Source organism: Maniola jurtina, chromosome 3 (genome assembly GCF_905333055.1).
Source record: "Maniola jurtina chromosome 3, ilManJurt1.1, whole genome shotgun sequence".
Lineage (NCBI taxonomy): Eukaryota > Metazoa > Arthropoda > Insecta > Lepidoptera > Nymphalidae > Maniola > Maniola jurtina.
The window spans coordinates 7,991,425-8,013,152 of record NC_060031.1 but is presented as its reverse complement, the minus strand read 5'-3'; the positions used below and the strand labels follow the sequence as shown (position 1 = coordinate 8,013,152).

The window sequence follows — 21,728 nt, the reverse complement described above, 5'->3', positions numbered from 1 at the left end:
TTCGAATCCCTATTGTTAGATGGAGAGTTGTATTTCGCCTGGCTGAGCTGACCTAGTGGCGTAGTGGGTGCGTGCGTTGAAAGCGAGATCGTCGCATTATGGCAGTGGCAGGGAAGGTGGTTGCGCTGGCGGAGGCAAGTCCGTCCGCCGGTACAGTGCGCGCGCACCTCGCCATGCGAACACGCTCACCACATGGCGCGTCGCCTGGCGCTGCTGGCGCTGTTGGCTTGCGCGGCGGTCGCACTCCGCCCGCCTTCACACTCTACCGATATTTCCGACTCCGAGTCCTCAGACCCGTTCACGCTCTGGGACGAATATGTGGAGTCCTATGAAAATACGCCTCCGCCGCGACCCGTCGCAGCAAAACCTCATGACAAAGTGTTTCTCCGACGTAAAGTTCCAAAATTAAATGTTACTAAGAAAACTACTAAAAGTGATGATAAGGTTATTAGAACCACTATTAATATTTCGAGTCATACGAACTTTTATGTGACAAAAATACCGCCGATTATTGAGACATTTACCAGCTCTCATACGCTAATGCCACAAGGAATGTACATTAAGGTTGATGAACAGCAATCGTGGGTGAATGGTGTGAGTCAGGTTTCGAGGTTTAGCACGAAGAAGCCGGTGAAGTCCCGGCCATCGACCACTCGACGCCCGCCCACATCCCCACGACCACGGACAACGACAAGGCGGCAGCGCACGACCACCACGCGGCGCCGCTCGACGACACGAAGCGTTCGTTCCACATCGAAAACAAAAGTGCCAAAACAAAAAGTGGCATGCTCACAAAAAAAACCAGGATGGATACCAAATTTTTTTCAAAATAACAAAATAAAGAAAGCATCGAAAAAGCAGGAGAAATCAGGTTGGTTTGTAGGTAGGTTTAATTTATATCAAAAACACGATTATTTTTTTCACCTGAAAGTAGTATTAAAAAAGCTCATTCCTTATTTACTGTTTATTTATTAAAAAGAGTGTGTGAGTACCAAAATGTTTATTTTGATACAACACAATTAATTAACAGCAATTTAAAATAAATACCACTCATATCATAGGTACATTTAAATAGTGCCTAGGTATGTATCGATCGATACATATCTTCGCTGCGCATGCAAAATCTGCTATGTATGTTTTTAGAATTTTCATTTTAGATATCATTTTGTTTGGTTACCAATGTGTGTGTACATGTAGAAACCCCGGTCTTTAGCATGTGTGCTACTTCAAGAGATAATCTTTTTAGCTAAGTATGTGATTTTGATTAAAGCATTTTACTTTTTTCAAAAAAAAAGTTGAAAAGAGTCTCCTGAAAACTTGTGATTTTCCACATAGCGGAATTTTCATGCGCAGCGACGCTATGTTCCAGTATTATTTAGTAAAATATTGTGTGCAGTGAGAGTATTTTTTAGATATGAATTTTAGATTAAGTCAGCTATTTACGTATCTACCTATTGCTAATTAGTTTAATGAGAGTCATGTAGCCAGTTATCTTTTAAAGATACCTTTGTGAAGCACGATACATAATAAAGCAAACATAATATAACACTTACTTAAATAATAATAGTCACTAGCCACGATTTGCAACTTTACCTACTTTCAAAAAAGAAAAACATTATTGAACAAAGTTATCCCCGCTAAAACACAGGCTAAGAAAGGAAAATAGTGTTATAACTATCAAAGCTATTGTTTGTGCATTTCATCAACAAAAAATTTGATCTCGTGTCCCGGAAAACAAAACCTATTTATTTTCGGGATGAACCTTATCTATATGTTAACTCGGAGTACCTCTTAGCTATAGGTATTGCCAAGTTGTGTTCAAATCCGTTCCGTAGTTTCAGCGTGAAGCGTTGCAGACAGGCAGACAGACAGATAGACACAAAAAAAATCTGTTTTGAGTTCTATATCTACAATTAAAAAAAAATTGTAGGTACAGGTATCGTTCAGTTACAGCTTTATCACTTTTATTATAGGCAAGATGGATGGTTGGATGGATGGATACAGAATCCCATAATGCGCGTGCTAAACTCGTGTGTCTTTTTGTTTTAGCCATGACTGTAATAAATTTTGTTATCCTCTTTATGATTAGCTCACCTACCTAGCTCTTTATAATTAGCTAGATAACTAACTACCTAATAACCACTTTCTATACAGACCATAGACAATAGACCTAGATGACCGCGATTACGACTGCGTGGATTTAGGTTTTTAAAAAATCCCGTGGAAACCGTTTCATTTTCCGGAGTAAAAAATAGCTTAAGTCCGTCCCCTGGATGCAAGCTGCGTTTATACTTTCAACAAAATCGGTTTAGTAAATAAATCTTTATTTGGAACAACTAGGGCTCAATTTGTTTGTAGACAAAAGGTTAAAAGGATGGGCCCTGAAATGTAGCAGTAGACATAAATACCTACTTTCGCATTTACAATATTCGCATATACATTAACAGAGTAGATATACCTCGCAGTACATGGATTATGGACATCTCAATAACTTTCCTGGAGAAAAACTTGCAGGTTTGAGAGATGGAATAAGAGTAATTAGTACCTACAAGTAGAAAAGTTTCTCAGAAGATATTTTATAACAACGCTAAGCTGCAGTTATAGACACGTTAAGTATCTATATCTTTAGTCACAGATCGTTGTGGTATTTATTACCTACCTACGTACTTCATAGAGCAATAAACGGTACAGGACAGGTATCTTATAAGTTTCTCCGAAACTATATATGATGCCTGCGACCTCGTTCGTCTGGATTTAGGTTTTTAGAAATACCAAAGAACTCTTTCTTTTTCCGGGATAATATGTAGGTAGCCTATGACCGTCTATGTTGTTATAATAAACTAGCTGACCCCCGCGACTTCGTCCACGTCGATTTCGGTTTTTCAAAATTCCATGGGATTACTTTGATTTCTCGGATTAATAGTAGCCTATGTGAGCGCATGGGCCGGTGTACCATGACTGCGACAGTGTAACATGACTTAACAATTTCTCTTCATGAGATATTGTTGGCCTTGGCTAATTGACCTGGCAGGGAGGGGGTGTTGTCCGCGTCCCTCTGAGTGTCCCGAGCAGAGGGCGCAGTAGACGCACCCATGGGGCATAGCCCTACGAGCGGGGGGGTGTGGCTGTGTTGGGTGGTTGGTAGTGAGTGAGTGTTTCATCACACATCCAATCACTGGCTGCCCCACAGGTTTATCGCCTGTCCAGTTTAGTGATGGGCGAGGGAGATGTTGAGAATAGGGAACGTGGAGAGGGAATTGCCCTCCCCGCGAACCCTAGCCCTCGGGAGGACCTGTAGATGATGGACACGGGGCAGTTCGCCGTTCACAGCGTGGTCCTCGGGTTGGTTGGCGTGCTGTGGTTCCGGCATCCCTCTAACGATGTTAGGGGGCACGTAGTGTCTTAGCGGTGGGTCTGCTACGGCGGACATCCGCTGATGGAGTAACGAGGTCCCTTGTGCTCCGTCGTCAGAGATGGAACTTCGTGAGGTTTTTAGTTGGTAGAAGCCCGACATAACCACTGTGCTCCCCCGTGGCCAGTGGTATCCATGAGGGACTTTCCTCACGACAAAAGGGTATAATCTATCTCCAATCCCAGCCACATCCGTCCAGTTAGTTTTTGCATGAAAGAGTAACAAACATACACACACGTGCACACACACATACAAACTTTCGCGTTTATAATATGGATAATGATTAGCGTGATTATATCCATACGTATGCTTTGAATCATAGCGACCACAATAAATATAAGTTATAGATATAATTATTATTGTAAGTAATGCTACTTCTTTAAAACCACTCCCCTACAGGAAAATGATCGTAGTTTACGCAAGATGTCTCTCGGCGTTCCTCAACCGGCTCTCGTTTAAAGTAACTTGTTCTACTGGCATATAAAGTTTCACCTTTTTATACCTGTGTAATTCTATAGACATCCTTTTAATTAGATACGTACAAAGCTCAGTCATAAATTTGCTCAAAATGCAATACACCGTGCAAGAGAATCTTTAACATTATTAGTTTGCCAGTTTATTCATTGTACGGTACAGAGAAGCCTCATATATACTTAATACTTATAAATTATACACATCTATTGATGCACTTTTCATTGACACCTAGAATTGAATTCTTTTGTTAATTTCATAAGAAAAAACTAAAAGTAGAAAAATGGTTCAGCTTGAACTTGAAAAACCCGTAAAATATTTCCTCCGTTTCTGGTCCGAGTTTGACAATTCATAATCTATATTCATATAATAAGTATACTAATATTACAAATGCGAAAACGTGTACATCTTAAACATAGGAAAAGGATAAAGTCTAACTTCGATCTCGAAAAACAAAGAGTTTAAAAAACGTAACTTTAAAAAATCATAACCCTTCCTTTCGGTTTTGCCGTAGTCGGGTAAAAAATGCACATGGATGATGTTGCGGGCATCTTAATGGTACCTACTTACTTGGTATAAGACAGCAGCATTCTGAAAACGGACATACTTAGATGACTTTTTATCCCGGAAAGTAAAGAGTTTCCACGGGATTTTCACACTCATAGTTGACATTACCTATTCGTTTTAGGCATATTCTCCAGGCTGTATCATTGGTTAGTTGGATCGAAAAGTGCATGGTTCAGCGGCGGATGGTTTGAAGAAAGGGACCAATTACGAACGAAAACTACCACTCCTGTCCCTCCTACTACTTCTACAGAGAATTGGTTCCAATCATTTCTCGACTCTGAGGAAATTGCTGATACAAACACGGCAAGCGAAACGAGTAAGTAAAAACAAAAACATAGTTTTTTTTGTAACATTATAAAATGTTAATAGCTAGAAATTGAAATATATCTACTTGTTACCTAACTACCTTGTTTTATAGTAAAAAAATCAGCAAAGAAGTCACTTAAGAAAAACTATAAAGGTTATCAACTCATACGAGCGTATCCAGATTTGCAATGGAAAGTGCATTCGTTATTGGATCTGCAGGAAGATGCTGAAGGGTCCGGCTTGATGTGGTGGACAGCTCCATCTCTAAACAGTTCTACAGACCTTCTCGTTCCACCAGATTTACTGATGGATGTCAAAGATCATTTAAAATCTAATAAAATTGACTTTGATGTCGTTATTTGGGATTTGCAGGTATTTTTTATGACTAATTATTTTCGGTTTTTTTTTCATATAGTGTTATTATAGTAATACTGTACCCAGCAGACTAGCATCTTTCAAATTGATTGGTGTTATCTCGGAATTCCCACAGCCCACAGAAACTTAGACATAATATACGTAGGTAACTATCTATTTAGGTAGATAAATTCAGAATGTAAAACATTTCATTTTTCTCATTTTCATTATTAGTCGTTTCAGATAAACCATGTTATCCAAGTAGGTTCCAAGGTTTTCTTATCGAGATAAACCTGGAAAACTGTTAAATACAACTATATCCAAATTGTTGGAGGCTGGACCACGTTTCCGAAGACCATTTACATAAAACAAGAAATTTTCGTTTAAATTGTAGCTTAGTGCACATCAGCATCCTAGTCAGAAGGTCTGGGGTTCGACCTCTAACTTTTAGGAGTTATGTGAGTTTAAAGCAATTAAGTATCACTTGTGTTAACTTGGTGAAGGAAAAAATTGTGAGAAAAATGCAATGTAGTTAGGACAGTTCTCCATAATGTTCTTAAAGGTGCGTGGAGACTGCCAATCTGCACTTGGCCAGCGTGGCGGACTATGGCTATACCCTTCTCATTCTGATAGGAGACCCCTACTCAGTAGTATGGTAGTATCTAAGCCGGCGATGGGTTGGTGATGACGAATACTTTTTTTTGCAAATCAAGTTCTTTCTTTCAGAAAGCTATTGCATATGAGAATCCTAAATTATCAAAGAAGCAGAGAATAGAACTGGAACAACTGCATGGTCATCCATTGACATGGAGGCGCTATCATCGATATGCCGACATATTGCGGTATCTAGAATACCTGCAGCACTCATATGCTGATATCGTTGAACTTCTGCCTCTGGGTCGTACTTCGGAAGGACTTCCGTTAGTGGCAGTCAAGGTATGAAATAGAAAAAAAGTCATTATTATTTTCGTCTTAGCAAGTTTTCCTTCACCCGGTATTTTTACCCGTGACAACTTCTGCGTAGATTTAGGTCGATTAAGAAAACTTTTGCGGAAACATTTTGTTTTCTTGAGGGCAAGCTTTTTATCCGTTAAACTTGCCTAAAAAAATCATTCGTAAAAATTAGATGAATATAATATATTGTATAATTATAAATAAGTAAAGTATATACTTACAATAATAATGAACCGTCGTAATTTTAGAATTTGGACTGCATGGGTAACTTTTATCAAGGAATATAAGCTATTTACTTTTTTATCGCGTAATATAATGTTTCCTCTACGTAAAAAAAAATGTATATATTAATATATAATATATATAATATATAATATTAATATATATAAAAATTATATATTAATTATATATATATATATATATATATATATATATATATATATATATATATATTTATATATATATATATATATAAATTAATAATATAAAAATAATATATATATTATATATATTATTTTGATGTAAATATATAATATATATTTACATCAAAATTTATCAATAAAAATTTATATTTACAAAAATTTACGCCGTCCAAACGATAAATACTTTTATCAATGTTTAGAACCTTCATAATTTTCAACGAGAAACGGCGAGAGGAACGCAAAGAATTAAATGATGTGTTCTTATCAAATAGATCTCAGTACCATCAAATGAAACTCAATCGAGAAGTTCCATCAGCAAAGGACAAAAGAAAAAATGGAAGTTACGATCCCACTTGAAGCCAGCCGTCTGGTTGGACGGCGGAGCACACGCTCAAGAGTGGATAGCTCCTGCTGTCACTACATGGATATTACACAATTTAGTCGAAGGGGAAAAAGGCTTAGGTATGTCATTCTCACTTTAGTAGAAGTAGTTATTATCCTGGTATTTGAGGCGTTGTTAAACTATAAATTGGGTTTGTGTTAGAAATAAGCGTATAAGTATGATCGGAAAATTCTAGGCGCAGTGCTGAACGGTGTGGTTTTACTCGTATAAACGGGGGGTTCCGTGTTCGATTCCCAGCAGAGGTAATTTGGGAATTTATTTAGTTTTTAAAGTGTCTTGTCGGGTGAGAGGCTCTGACCGCGGTTGGTTACTCTACCACCTTACCAGTTGCTGCTTTCATCCTAATCCATCATTCATGAATTTCCTCCAAATAATAGTAGATAGGCAGTTACCTAATAGATACCTAGCTGTTGTATCCATCTCTCAATTTTGTATTTTTATAGGAGCTGATCGAGAAATACTCAATATCGCCGATTTCTACATAATGCCGGTGTTAAACCCGGACGGTTACGAGCATTCGCACACTCACGACCGGCTCTGGAGGAAAACCCGTTCACGGAGCCCCGACCACTCGGATGATTACTACGTCGGCTGGTTAGTAAGCAGTGAAACTGTTGTTAAAGTGAATTGAGCGCTATGCTGCTGCTAAGTAGCACAGTCACGCGTCTAAAATATGACGTGCTAGGTATACCCTGCTAGGTCACATTGTAAGATTCTTGTGAATGCAAGTTAATTAGATGATGCAATCGTTTTCTCAGTGAATGTTAGTAACATAGTATCTATCTAGGCACTCGTAAGTTTTCCAACGTGTAATCATTTTGTAATCATTTATCCACGTCTGCCATTGCATTCTAAACAACATACTACTTATATTTATTTTATAAAATATTATATTTAATTTCTTATTATTTCATTTCATCATCTTTGTACTATAAGAAATCGGTTAAAAATGATGTTCTTAAATACCTACAAAAAATCAATAGGTACCCAATACCTACTCAATGTTTTGCACTTTCGTTCTTCTTCATGGAACTACTGAACCGATTTTGAGGAAATTTTGTACAGAGTTATTTTATATCCTGGAGACGGATATAGAATACTTTTATGCCGGAAATTCAAAGAGTTCCCTCAGTATTTTCAGAACCCAATTCCACTCTGACGAAATAGCAGGTAGGTACCTACCTACCTAGTTATAGAACACGATTTTTTATTTTATTTTGTATTTATTTGTATACATTGCTGTATGTACCGTTCCTTATACGTACAATTACCTACCTACTCAGCCTACCTGAACAAATTGCAAGCTCCGTCTGAGTTTGGGTTGGCTTAAACATGTGTAAGATATCTACTTGTAATCTGTTTAAATTCAATCATCATTCAATCGAACGGTCTCTACTCTCACCTGTTTAAAATCGGACGCATTTCACTAACAAAATAATGATGCACCCGTCTGTGGTCACAATAAGAATTTGGATATGGTGTTTTTCCCAGAAGAAAAGCGAATTTGTTGGTTGAAACATGCCCTGATCTAAGACTGTGCGAAACACTAGGTAGTAGGTACCTATATGTATATATTTTTTTTTTCATTCGAGTAGGTATAGCAGCTTCTCTATGTAGCACTGCAGGCTCACACTGCAGCGTTCTTATACCATATCCCTTTTTCTGAAGATATAATTTTTTTGTCGAAGTAGTTAGGTATTCCTTCCAGTCACTGTAGTCTGTAACATATTATTAATTGTCTACTTATATTTTGGTAATGATTCAGAATAGTTGATCTCAACTTTAATACTCAAAATATGGATGTAAAGAAGACGAGTCAGTTTAAAAAACTTAAATGTAGGTTACAGTATGTAGAGTAGTGTGAAAGAAAAGATTATAAGCGTAAAGAGCTCAAACCGGACGAAGCTTTCGGCTTATCATCGTATTTAACTAAGATACCTACTGCTATCTAGTTTCCTGTGAAAGCAATGATTGCGTTGTCCGTTTTTGGTTTGTGTACAAAATTCCACAGGTCACAAAAGCTAACTACAAAGTTATTGCGCCCGTTCAGAAATCAAAATAAAAAACTGTGTGCAAAACGCTGCGTGCGTGCATAAGATTATAAAAAATAATTCCATATTTTACAAAAACACCTAAGTACCTACCTATTGCATGAACTTGCAAAATTTCGTCATTAGTTTGGAAATTGCGCTTTCTATGGATCTGCAAGTGTAAATAAAATTATGTTCATACTCTATGCCAACACAAAATGCTACTTTCCGAAGGTTTCCCTGGAACTGGGGCCGAACGGAATGCGTGGGAGTGGACGCGGACCGCAACTGGGATTACCACTGGGGCGAAAAGGACTCCTCGACCGACCCTTGTGCAGACAACTATGCCGGCCCTCATCCCTTCAGCGAGCCGGAGACACGAGCAGTCTCCGAATTCTTGGTGGAACATAGGGGACAAATAAAGGTACCTATGCTATATCTACCTAACCTTTTTAACATACATTGGTCTTAACGGTCATACCTACCTACCTACGTTCGACTGCGGGTGACGAAGTACGGAACTTCTGATGTTCGATTCCCGGGTTGGGCTAAATATAGGTAGGGTATGGGGGCTTCTGTCAAGAAATTCTCAGTAGGTACCTCTACCCAGCCTGGAGTTAGAAAGTTGGTACCGCTTCACCTCCGTGCCTCGAAGAGCACGTAAAGCAGTCGGTCTTGCGTCTGATCTCTCTCCGATCGTTTCGGATTGCCGTCCCATCCGACTTCGAGAATAAAGAAATAAAGAATACAGGTCTGTGTTTGCGACTTGCGCACACATATTTTGTGCACCATACTACTCAAACCTATCTTCTGAGCAGAAAGTTAATAAACGATGTCGAAGACTTCGAACTCATGGACTCTTAGAAATTACAAAGTATCTTTTGATTACGTTCATGAGGTACCTACCTTGGTACCTACCGATTTGCCTGTTAAAATCTTTTTATAATTATAAGTAGGTATGTTATATAGATGATATGCACAATAAAGCCATTTAGCTAATTAGGTAGATAGGTAATGAGTTTTTAAGTGTTTAGTTAGATAATTTGGCAGGCTTTATTTTTAATTTGCACTTAAGTACTAATACATTAGCTGATGCTTCACGATGTAATAAACGCGCCTACTTTTACTAATAGTTTTGATAGGTACATTCCGTGAACAAAAATATTTTTAGCGGTTAGCGTTAGAAACACCATGTCATTGCGCTTTCACAGTACGTGCGTCATAGCTTTAGATAGATTGTATGTAGGTATCTTAATTCAACGTAGGTAATAAAAAAGAACCTTTTAGAACCTAGAAAAGTAGCAGCTTTAGGCAACCTACACCACAAAATAAGTTTAATATGTATAATAGTACTTCTACTCTCGGCCCGAGATGAGATTGCGTGTTCAGTCAGTCATGATGATTAGGTATCTTCATTTTACTATCTTAGGGTTGAAACGCACAAGCAGTTTTTTGACCGCGGGTGCGGCGTGCGGTCAAAAAGGTGTCTCGATTCAAACAGCCTATACGAGTATGTTTGCCCAAATGCAACATTTAAAGTATGATAAATCGAGGCGGCTATTTAGCCACCGGTCATGTAACCGCCCGCCCGTGCGTCCCGACCCTTATAAGTGGGTTGAGCTATAAAATAGTAATAATAATTATACACGCTTTCACATGGTTATCTTTCACTTCAGATTTAAAGATGAGTTTTTAATGCATATATCTAACTATTTAATATTTTCAACATAGCTTTTTAATGACATGTGAAGAAGAGTTTTTGGGGTTTCCCTAAACTAATTCTAGTATCGTACCTGCTTTTTTTGATTACCTACTGTCTAATCATCATCCATTCAAGCTATCAATGGCCCACCACTGAGCAACAACACGGGTCTCCTCTCAGAATGAGAAGCCATAATCCACCATACTGACTAAGTATGGATTAGCAGACTATGCACACCTAACTCTAACGCATGCAGGTCTCCTCACAATATTAGGGATATTTAACTGCTTAAAACGCACCTAACTCCAAAAAATTAAGAGGTGCGTGCCCGGGATCGAACCACGGACGATTCGAATTGGAGGCCGAAGTTTTAAGCACATCGGCTATCACCGCTCTTTCATCGCAGTAGGTAGGCATCTTCTATACTAATAAATAAAATTGGAGTGTCTGTCTGTAATTTCGAAATAACTACCTCATATTAAGCTCATAGGGTTATTTGAACGATACCTTAACTGAATCACACGTTTTAAAAATTTTTGTCTGTCTGTCTGTCTGTCTGTCTGTCTGTTTGTCTGTTTGAAAAGGCTAATCTTTGGAACGGCTGGACCGATTTTGACGGGGTTTTCACAGACAAGTAGAGGATTGATCAGGGAGTAGCATAGGCTACTTTTTAACCGACTTTCAAAAAGGGAGTTGTGTTTTTCTTCCTATGTACACCGATATCTCCGAGATTTCTGAACCGATTTGCGTAATTTTTTTTTTAATCGATAGAGGAACTTTGTGACATTGTTTCGCAAAAAAATTGGAGTCCAACTCCTCAATCCTGATGCTGCAGGGGATCTGACCAATCCACGCGGGCGAAGCTGCGGGCAACAGCTAGTAATATAATAAACGACGACGACATTTTATTAATAATGTCTTTATGTTGATGTCGCGCTGACGTTCACGCGATTACTTACTTGCAGTCACAGCTTGCAGTTTACGTAGGTAATTGGTTATTGGTCAATTAATGTCTAGTTCAACTACTCTTTACGGTAGGTAGATTCTTTATTACCTAGATAGTTACTATTAAAATAGTTTAGTGCGAAAAACGTATTAGGTATGCCCTAGGCACAGCGGCATGCCTAGGTACTCCAGTCTTAACGCAGCGTAGTTTGACGCCGTGTAGGTATAATACACATCGCGTAACACGCCTATATGCACTCTTTAAAGCTTAATTAATGTAAATAGAACCAACTAACTCTGTAAATTATGTACCTACCTATACCTACTTAGTAATTAACACTGATGTGCGTACTTATGCTATATTGTGTTTAGTGACTTATGTAGGAGCCTTCAGTCAAAAATTCGTAAACCTAACACCTATATGCCTCCCTACCTACCTAGAGAAAATAGCAAGATTCATGTTTGGCGGTGGACCCACATCGAGGTCCAATAATAACACTGCTGTTTTATGTAGTAATAATTATATTTAGCTTTACTAATTACTAAAGTTAGACCGAAAATGTATCTCGCATGAGTCAACATGCCAAGAGCGGTAAAAAAGTATCTCCGTGTGACAGTGTGTGTCAGATGTGTGAAACGTCAGTTGTTGTGAGTGACGGCTGCGTTCAGAAATTGTTGCAGTCGCCACACCACCCCCCTACGGAGAAAAATAGGCACACGACAAAAAATAAAAATAAAAATTTTACATGTCAAATGGTTTTTTAAAATGCACCATACGTCCTGAACGGGTCCTGTAGTTTACTGAAGGTGCCGGTGTAGAGAGGTCTTCCTGTGGTACTTCTTCGTGGAAGTATGGCTTCACTCTGTCAATAGTCACTACGACAGGTTTCCCTTTGAAGTCAATAGTGATTGTTTTTTTATCCGATGATCTTTGCAGCACCTTGTATGGCCCGGTATAGGGAGGCTGTAAGGGGCGCCGTACAGCGTCATCTCTCAAAAGAACGTGTGATGACACTTCGAGATTCTTGAACAGGAAGACATTCCGTTGCGAATGCCGCGATGCTGGCACTGGCCGGATGTTAGACATGTGCTGTCGCAATTGCGATACGAAATCGGCAACATCCTGAGACCTGGGTTGGTCTGGAGCAGCGACCACGATTTCTCCAGGGAGACGGAGTGTTTCTCCATATACTAGCTCTGCAGCAGTAGAGTTAACATCTGGTTTAAAAGCTGAACGCATTCCTAAAAGAACCAAAGGGAGAGCTTTCGTCCATGAATCTCCGTGGCACATTAATGAGGCTTTTAGCTGCCGGTGAACGCGTTCTATCATTCCATTAGCGGCAGGATGGTAAGCCGTAGTGCGGATCCGTTTTGTGGCAAAACTGTGCATTAATCGGCGGAATAAATCGGACTCAAATTGAGTTCCCCGATCCGTTGTTATAACCGAAGGCACGCCAAAACGGGATATCCATTCACGGGTGAAAGTGGATGAAACTTCCTCCGCGGTGGTCGTGCGCATGGGCCACACTTCTGGCCACCGGGTTACTCGGTCGATTGCCGTCAGGCAGTATCGGTATTCTTCCGAGACAGGCAGTGGTCCAATTATGTCCATGTGGACATGCAGGAACCTACCAGTCGGTGTACTGAAATTGCCGAGTGGAGCGGAATTGTGTCTGGACACTTTGCTACGCTGACAAGCGTCACAAGTGCGAGACCACTCTCGACAATCTTTTTTGATTGATGGCCACACGTACCGATCAGACACAAGGCGTATAGTCGCTCTTGCGCTTGGATGGCTTAAATTGTGCAGTTTGGAAAAAATCATACGTCGAGAATTAGGAGGTACATAGGGTCGAAATTTGCCGGTTGAATCGTCGCAAACCAAGGTTATCTCAGTGCCAGGAATTTTGACTTTTGTCAAATTAAGGCTGGATGAATTAGAAAGCATGAGTTTGTGCAGCTCTTGGTCATCGTCCTGGGCTTTGGCAAGAGCTTCATACTCTTGCTCAAGGCCGAGGGCGTCAATTCGTGACAGAGCGTCAGCCACTACGTTATCTTCTCCTTTTATGTATTTAATATCAGTACTAAATTGACTAATAAAAGATAGTTGATTAAGTTGAGCGGGAGGTAGTTTTTCGCGACGTTGTACGAAAGCGTACAACAACGGCTTATGATCAGTGTAGATTGTGCAGTGCTGAACCTCAAGGATATGACGGAAATGTTGTACACTTTCGTACACCGCCAAAAGTTCCCTGTAGTAGGCTGGCCAGTCTGACTGTTTTGGAGTGAGTTTCTTGCTAAAGAATGCGAGAGGAACCCATTCTCCATCAAGTAGCTGTTGTAAGCAGGAACCGATGTGCATACTAGATGCATCAGTAAAGAGGCCTAAAGCTGCACCACTTATGGGGTGCTGAAGCAGCGTTGCATCACACAGATTTTTCTTACACTCTTCAAACTTTTTGAGCAGCTCAGGTGTCCATGGAAATGGTTTAGAACCTTTGCTGTTGGTTGAAACAAGAGCGTCGATTAATGGTGCCTGAAACTGTGCAGCATGGGGAATAAACCTGCGATAAAAGTTTAGCATGCCAAGGAACCTCCTCATAGCCTGCACTGTCTCAGGTGGTGGAAAATCAAGTAAATTTTGAACACGGTCCTGAGGGGGACGGGTGCCTTGAACATTGATGATATATCCAAGAAAAAGAACCTCTGTTGCTCCAAGAATGCATTTGGATGGGTTAATTACTACTCCATACTCTTGGAACCGTTTAAAAAGAGCCCGGAGGTGCTCTTTGTGGGTCTCCACATCTGGGGAGAAAACAAGAACATCATCAATGTATGGGAAACAAAAATCGAGACCCCGTGTGACCTCATCGATGAACCGCTGGAAAGTTTGTCCAGCATTTCGCAGACCAAAAGTCATAAAAGGAAATTCGAAGAGGCCAAACGGGGTAACGATGGCTGTCTTCGCAATGTCTTCCTTATGGACAGGTATTTGGTGATAAGCTTTGACAAGGTCCAGGGTACTAAAAACAGTAGAACCAGCAAGGCTGTTGGTAAAATCGTTGATATGCCTAATGGGGTACCTATCTGGGACAGTCCTGGCGTTCAGGGCGCGATAATCGCCGCATGGACGCCAAGTTTTGTCCTTTTTTGTAGTTAAATGTAAAGGAGATGCCCATGAACTTTTTGAAGGCCGAGCCGTGCCGCACTGCACCATACTCTCAAATTCCTGCTTGGCAGCAATGAGTTTTTGGGGTGCCAAACGGCGCGGTCGACAAGATACCGGATTACCTTCTGTTGTTTTAATATAGTGCACTGTGTTGTGCTTTACAAACCTGGGTAAGCCAGGGGGTCGTGTAATATCAGGGAACTCAGCAAGTACCTCAGAGAAAGGTGTGTTGCTAGAAGACACAGCTTTAATACTGTTTTCTTCTGTTTGTGCTAGAACGGCACAAACAGTCAGTTTTGTGTTCCCATCTATGATACGTTTGTTGCGACAGTCCGGTAACAAGTTATAATGACACAAGAAATCAGAACCAATTATTGGTATGCCAACATCTGCAATAATAAAATTCCATTTAAAGGAACGTCTTAATCCTAAGTTTAAATCTAACTGAATAGTACCGTATGTTTTTATGGTACTTCCGTTTGCAGCGCTCAGGTTATAATCAGCGGGATGCAAAATACTTTTAATGAGGCGTCGAGGGTAACAACACAAATCCGATCCAGTGTCAATAAGGTAACGGATATTGGAAGACTTGTCTGTTACAAATAGTCGACGGCTAGAGGTGGCAGTTGAACAGTCAGTAGCCGCCTCTACTGACTGTTGTTGGTGTTTTCCGACCAATTGCATGGCTTCGTGCATTTCGTTGCCTTAGATGCGAACCTTTTGTGGTACCAGCAAGGTCGGACTGGTGTACCATCTCTAGTGGTGGTCGGTCTAGTGAACGGCTTGGCCCGACTGTGGGAGCGGCTACGTGAGTGGCTATGGGAGGACAAAGCTGCCACTTGTTTTGTTAACTCCTCCACCTTTTCCATCAGGGTGTTTAAGGTGGAGGTAGATGGTGCGGATTGTGCGGTAGCACAAGCTGACACCTGTTTCGGGTTAGTAACCTCGACCACTCTGTCTGCCAATTCCGCAAGCTTATCCAAGGGTAGTTCCAACTGTGAGGCAGTTACTACCTGCACTTGCTGTGGGAGACGCCTCATCCATAGTTGGCGAAGGATGTTTTCGTCCGACAAGGCTGATCCCGCTAAGGAGCGTAGGTGTCTCAGAAACTGAGATGGCTTTCGGTCACCAAGCTCCTCATCCGAGATTAGCTGCCGGACTCTTTCCTCCTCCGACATGGATAACCGTCTTATGAGTTCATCTTTAAGTCTGGTATACCTCTGACCAATAGGGGGAGGGTTTGTTATTATGTCCTCTACCTCTTGTGAATACTTTTGATCTAAATGGCCTAAAACGTAGCTGTATTTAGTGCTATCGGTGATAATACCAGCTATCTCGAACTGAGCCTCCACTGTTGCAAACCATATGATTGGTTTGTGCGCCCAGAAAGGAGGAATCTTGGCCGTCACCTTACATACTTGAGACTTCTCACCGAGGCGGGCCTGCAGCGCAGCATTCTCTTCAGAAAGCTTTTTCAACTTCTCCTCCATGTCCTTGTCGGCCATGGTTAAATGACAACCCCGAATATATAGGTACAGACAAACAAACACAGAAAAGCGTTCAAGCCGTATGGTTTTACAACAAACACATAAATCTAGCACCTAGCCTACAAATCTAGTACTAAAAATGAAAAAGATTAATGTTATTGAAATATATACAAGCACAATTAATATTCATAGTAAGTATTAAAGTTATTAAGGTAAGTATATACAATAAACACATTTTCTAGTAGGTAAGTAGTTATGTACATTATAGGTAAGTAGGTTACCTAGGTAAGTAGGTTGTCTTGTACACAAGACAGTTTTTAACCTAGTATTTATAGTAAGAGACACAAAATATAAAATGTTAGGTATTACCTTAAGCACTAGAACAAAGGTTTGTTAGTTTGTTATATACATGGGAACAGGGATCACAAGACAAAGCACAACACTATTTATGCACTGAATTTGCGGCAGCGAGGCAGAGTAGATGGCCGGCTGTTATCCAGGCAAGTATCCAGGCAGGTAGCGAAGCATTCGTCACTAGTTGTTACTGGCAGCGGAGGGCGACATCTCTCGCCGGTCCACTCATCAGTAGCGACTCCACAGACCGCGTAGCTGTGCGGGCAAGAGCCGGGGCAATCCCGGGGGCACGATCAGTCATCAGCGACATCGTCGGGGCAAAAAGGCCAACGAGTACAATGAATAGGGCCTTCGGCAGTGTAGTCCATTTCGCGTCGGGTCACCAATTTGGCGGTGGACCCCCATCGAGGTCCAATAATAACACTGCTGTTTTATGTAGTAATAATTATATTTAGCTTTACTAATTACTAAAGTTAGACCGAAAATGTATCTCGCATGAGTCAACATGCCAAGAGCGGTAAAAAAGTATCTCCGTGTGACAGTGTGTGTCAGATGTGTGAAACGTCAGTTGTTGTGAGTGACGGCTGCGTTCAGAAATTGTTGCAGTCGCCACACATGTATCTATGAAGAGCACTGGCGAGGCAATTTATCACTCGCTCGAAACCGAGGTAGGTAGACCGCACATTGTACGGGAAATTGTGACAGAATACGGTATTTGCCCACATTGTTACTTTCGAAGATTTTCTACTAAGCTTTCGACAAGTATTTGGGTACTTTTGAATATTATATAGTAGGTAATCAGTTATTTGAAGCATGTTAAAACCGCTGTACTTAGTAGTGTAAAAAGGTACTTGTACTTACCTCTTATATTACTATTTAGGGTACCTATTACAATCTACTTAGGGTATTTTTAAGAACATAAACCATGTTACCATGATGAATGCCCTTTCCCTTTCAACTAAGCGTAAAGCGGCGTAGATAGATACATTTTTATTCCGAATACTCTAAATTCAAAGATCTCCCGAGACGGTCATTGCGGCTTCACGTCAAGCACGTAGATTTTTGCTAGAGTCAAGCATTTTGACCGTTTACAAAGTTTGTTTGATGCTTGCAGTTTGAGTGCATATTATTTACGTGTTGGACGCGTGATTGATGCGCGATTTTATATTTTTGCTTGACGCGACGTTCGGCCAGTGTAGAAGTATGAGAGAAGTGCCGTTTGCTTGAAACTCACATCAATCAGTTTGATCAAGCAAAACAAATCTACGTGCTTGACCGTCTCGGGAGTTCTAATAGGTGCACGAATCTTTTTGACATTTAAGTACTTATGACTGAAATTTTCTACTTACTTTTTTTTCGCGTTTTTAGACTATAAAGTACCTACCTAGAATGTTACCTACTGTAACTTAACGTGGATTAAAAATAAAATGGGTTGGGTCGAGGTTAGTTTTTAATTTTTATACATATCTTTGTCTACTTGTGATAGTAAAATATTTTCATTGTTATAATAAAATAATCAAATCCTAGAATCTGTAGATATACAGGTGCGTAATTTTTAATTAAAATATACTATCGCATCGTACTGAATAACTACTTTCCCTTTGGTTTTATATACCCTACATTCGTAGTTAGATGGGTACTTATTTTTAATTACAGGTTTATTTAACCATGCATGCGTACTCGCAAGCGTGGCTCTTGCCGAGTTCTCACTCGCTCGCGTCCTTTGCCGATGACGGCGTGTTGCTGGAGATGGGCAAGCTGGCCACGGCCGCTCTGGCAGACTTGTACGGAACTAATTACCAGGTAAAGCTTTCACCCAACACGTACTTTTTTTCGGTCGATTTATACCTTGATAGGTAGATACCTAGATACATGTCATTTTTAGGGTTCTGAAGGTAGGTAGATACTTCAAAAGAAAAAAAAGGAACCCTTATAGGATCACTTTGTTGTCAGTGCGTCTGTCGTCAAGATCCTTTTCTCAGGACCGTGTCTTCGGAGGTCTCAAGACGTACCTAAGTATAAAATACTTAGGTCTCCAGTCCATTGGAGCTTCTAGCCAAAACAATCAAAAATACAGTAATTTATGCCGCCTAAGTACTTATTTTATCTAACACTCGAAAACAAATCAAAATCTTTGGTTAGGTACCTACTTCCCGATGAAGAATAAATTATAGAATCATGAAGCAAGGTCTCACAGCACAACGAAAAGAAAAAATCCAAAAATCGTTCATCAATATTTTCCCCCCCAGAAAACCCCTTATATTAACTTATATTAATTCAGGGTCCTTAAATTGTCATTAATTTGTAGTTAAAGGTGGATTTGGAACCTTCTTAAATTATCAAATAAAATTACAAACTTAGGTAGGTAGTTTAATTTGCTGTTGGAGATACTTAATTATATAAGTAACAAAAGAATTACACGTATCTTTCCAAGGTAGGTGCGGAACCCACGGCGCGCGAGTTCGACTCACACTTGGTCGGTTTTTGTAGGCCAGTTTTCTAGACGTCGACTTTGTACCAACCTACCCAGTTCCATTTATAGCTTCGCGTACCACAATCGCTCGGTCAAAAAGGCGTACTAAAACACGGTAACTGATAGTCTATTTAGTTAGCGCGCATTTCGCATGTAAAAACCGAGCTTAGTGCGAGTTAGACTTGCCCACTGAGGGTTCCTTATCCGTAGCTTAAAATATACTTAGCTTACTAGCATAAATACTTAGCTACGTTGGTTACCGTCTCAAAAACAAATCCCTTTTGTCTGGGACCGGTCTCAGTGACTAGACCCTAGCCCGGCCGAGATCTAATTTTATGCAATGGCAATGCGCAGTATTATATTATTATGTTTTCTACACTGCAAGCTACCGAGGTAATAAATAGGTATTTTATACCTTTATCTTTATGTACATAATTATAATAATTAACTTCTTACTTCGTTTATTTACAGGTAGGAACGGCAGCAGAAATCAGACAACCAGCCTCAGGAATGTCTCATGATTGGGCAAAAGCGCGCGCTGGCATCAAGTTCTCCTATCACGTCGATCTGCGGGACTCTTTTGGACCCTATGGCTTTCTTTTGCCAGGGTCGCAAATAGTGTCCACAGCGCGCGAAACCTGGCAGGCTGTTAGAGCTATTGTAGATAATTTATCACCCGGGTTCAAATAAAACTGTATTTTCGATTTTAATCCACGTAGGTAGGTACGTTGTGAAAATGTAGGTATTTAAGATTGTATTTTGGTTGTATTTTAGTGAATACTTATAGCAATTAATACGATAATTAAATTCTAATGTGTAAATATAGTTTAGCTTAGACGTTCCTAATAGAATTTAATGAATATTCAGATATTCAATAATCGGTAGGTGTATTTTATTAAAACTCCTATATTTATTAATATCTGGATTTGCATTTATTTGAATATGTATTGGTATACAAGTGGAAGAAGGTTAATTTTAATAAACTTAAAAATAAATATTTGTAAATTTGAAAGTGGTTTTAAATCAACCCTTAATGGCTATCATAATCTTTAATCCGTGCTGTTTATTGGCATTTGAGCCCATGCCATGTCCATTAAAATAGCCATGGGCCATGGAATCTGCCACTCACCTCCCCACCCATGGGCCCCATGGGTGAGTGGGATGTGAGTGGTATTGATTATTATTATAAGGATAGTATAATTACTACTACGTATCAAATTCAGATGGCTCACGGATGAATATCGACTTACAGGAAAATCCATGATTATACTTTAAATGTTTCATTTACAATGTTACCCAAAATTATTGTACCTACGGTAGCACCGATTAAAAAAATACAGCTACGTATTTACCTTTTTTTATAGTGTACATTATTTAGGAACCTCTGGGAATACTTTATTCCACAAAACATACCAAGCTTTTACAATGGCATTCCATCGATTTCGATTTTTATTTAGTACCTATACCTTCCTTGGGAAAAATTTCCAGCTATGGTATATCAAAGTTACCCGTATCTACTGTATCAAGGTACCGTTAGCCGTTTCTACTCAGTGCAGTGTGACAAAATCGAATCTTTATTCGTCAATGATGATCACCATATGATCACGATATAATTAGGTACACGATATGATTAGGTAGCATCATCGATGCGTAGCATTAATGTGTCTGCATTCTTATCAAAATATTATATTATAGTAGTATTTGAACAAGTAAACATGATAGGTTGCAAGTCCATGGCTTATCAATGATTTTTATTATTCTTTCTCGCCGTGGGAACAGGAACGGCTTACCCTATTTCTCATTCAGTTAAAATAAGATAAAATTTGCGTTTTCAATATTGAAATTTTCGACATGTTTTTTAAAATCGAGGAGATTTTATTTGCAGCATAGAAATATTTTGTTCTACAACTACGCCCTCCTGTCAATGTCATTCAAGTGCCAAAAGATCTTTGTTATGATGACAGTTATTTAGTTATCATTTTGACATTGATAATCAGTTGACAGTAATTTTTTCCTTAGTCTATAATTGGTTGGTTTATTTTAGTGTTTCCACTTTTAGCGATTTCGCCCTATTTTAGGGTGAAAAGACTGATATTAGGTACGGCTTCGGGCATTTTTTGGGTTCCGTGGGCAAAATGTTAAAACGGAGTCCTATTAATGTCACTCAGCTGTTCGTGTGTCACAGGTCACTAGCTCGTAGATGAAACCAGTTACAGATCTAAAAATTTTTAGGTCTGTAACTAATTAGTCGGGCATACATCGACTAAATAGGTACATAAGTAGAGGTGATATATCCTAATTTTTTTTTGAAATTTGGTGAAGAAAATTGAAAATTGTGATGAAAGGGAAGCTGGTAGAAATCTCTGTTTAGAGATAAGCATTTCCAATGTAACTTAATTTATTATAACTTTGTAATTACAATTTTGATACATGAAAAATAAAAATAAATAAATAAAAATGACCCAAAACCTAATATTATTGAATTACAAATTAAATTATTTATCAGGGATCTCCTATACATCCCCGTTCCGAGTACTCTAGCTACGCGATTTAGTTACGTGGACGTGGAAAACAAAGATCCTCTGACTGCATAAGTTACGTATGCGGCAGCATCCAGTGTGGACTGAAGAAAACGGAGACTTTTTACTAATTTTATCATTGAACTATTTCATTTAAGTT

At 39.5% G+C, this 21,728-nt stretch overlaps 2 protein-coding genes across 3 annotated transcripts; one reads left to right on the top strand and one right to left on the bottom strand.

Annotated features, from left to right (window-relative positions):
* Positions 1-3: 3 nt before the first annotated feature.
* LOC123880851 (carboxypeptidase A2-like) lies at positions 4-19,997 on the top strand. Of its 2 annotated transcripts, none has more exons than XM_045929200.1 (9): positions 4-883; positions 4,572-4,766; positions 4,869-5,128; positions 5,837-6,046; positions 6,759-6,948; positions 7,333-7,483; positions 9,154-9,343; positions 18,233-18,379; positions 19,521-19,997. In XM_045929200.1, exons 1-9 carry the CDS (start codon positions 193-195, stop codon positions 19,737-19,739), a joined length of 2,253 nt encoding a protein of 750 aa, XP_045785156.1. In that variant the 5' UTR covers positions 4-192; the 3' UTR covers positions 19,740-19,997. The 2 variants fall into 2 exon arrangements, with proteins under 2 accessions (XP_045785156.1, XP_045785157.1); XM_045929201.1 differs by having other exon boundaries at positions 4-871; positions 19,521-19,996.
* Positions 14,269-17,184, bottom strand: LOC123880872. Its single transcript, XM_045929242.1, has one exon. The coding sequence runs from the start codon at positions 16,238-16,240 to the stop codon at positions 15,383-15,385; it is 858 nt and encodes a 285-aa protein (XP_045785198.1). The 5' UTR covers positions 16,241-17,184; the 3' UTR covers positions 14,269-15,382.
* Positions 19,998-21,728: the final 1,731 nt, after the last annotated feature.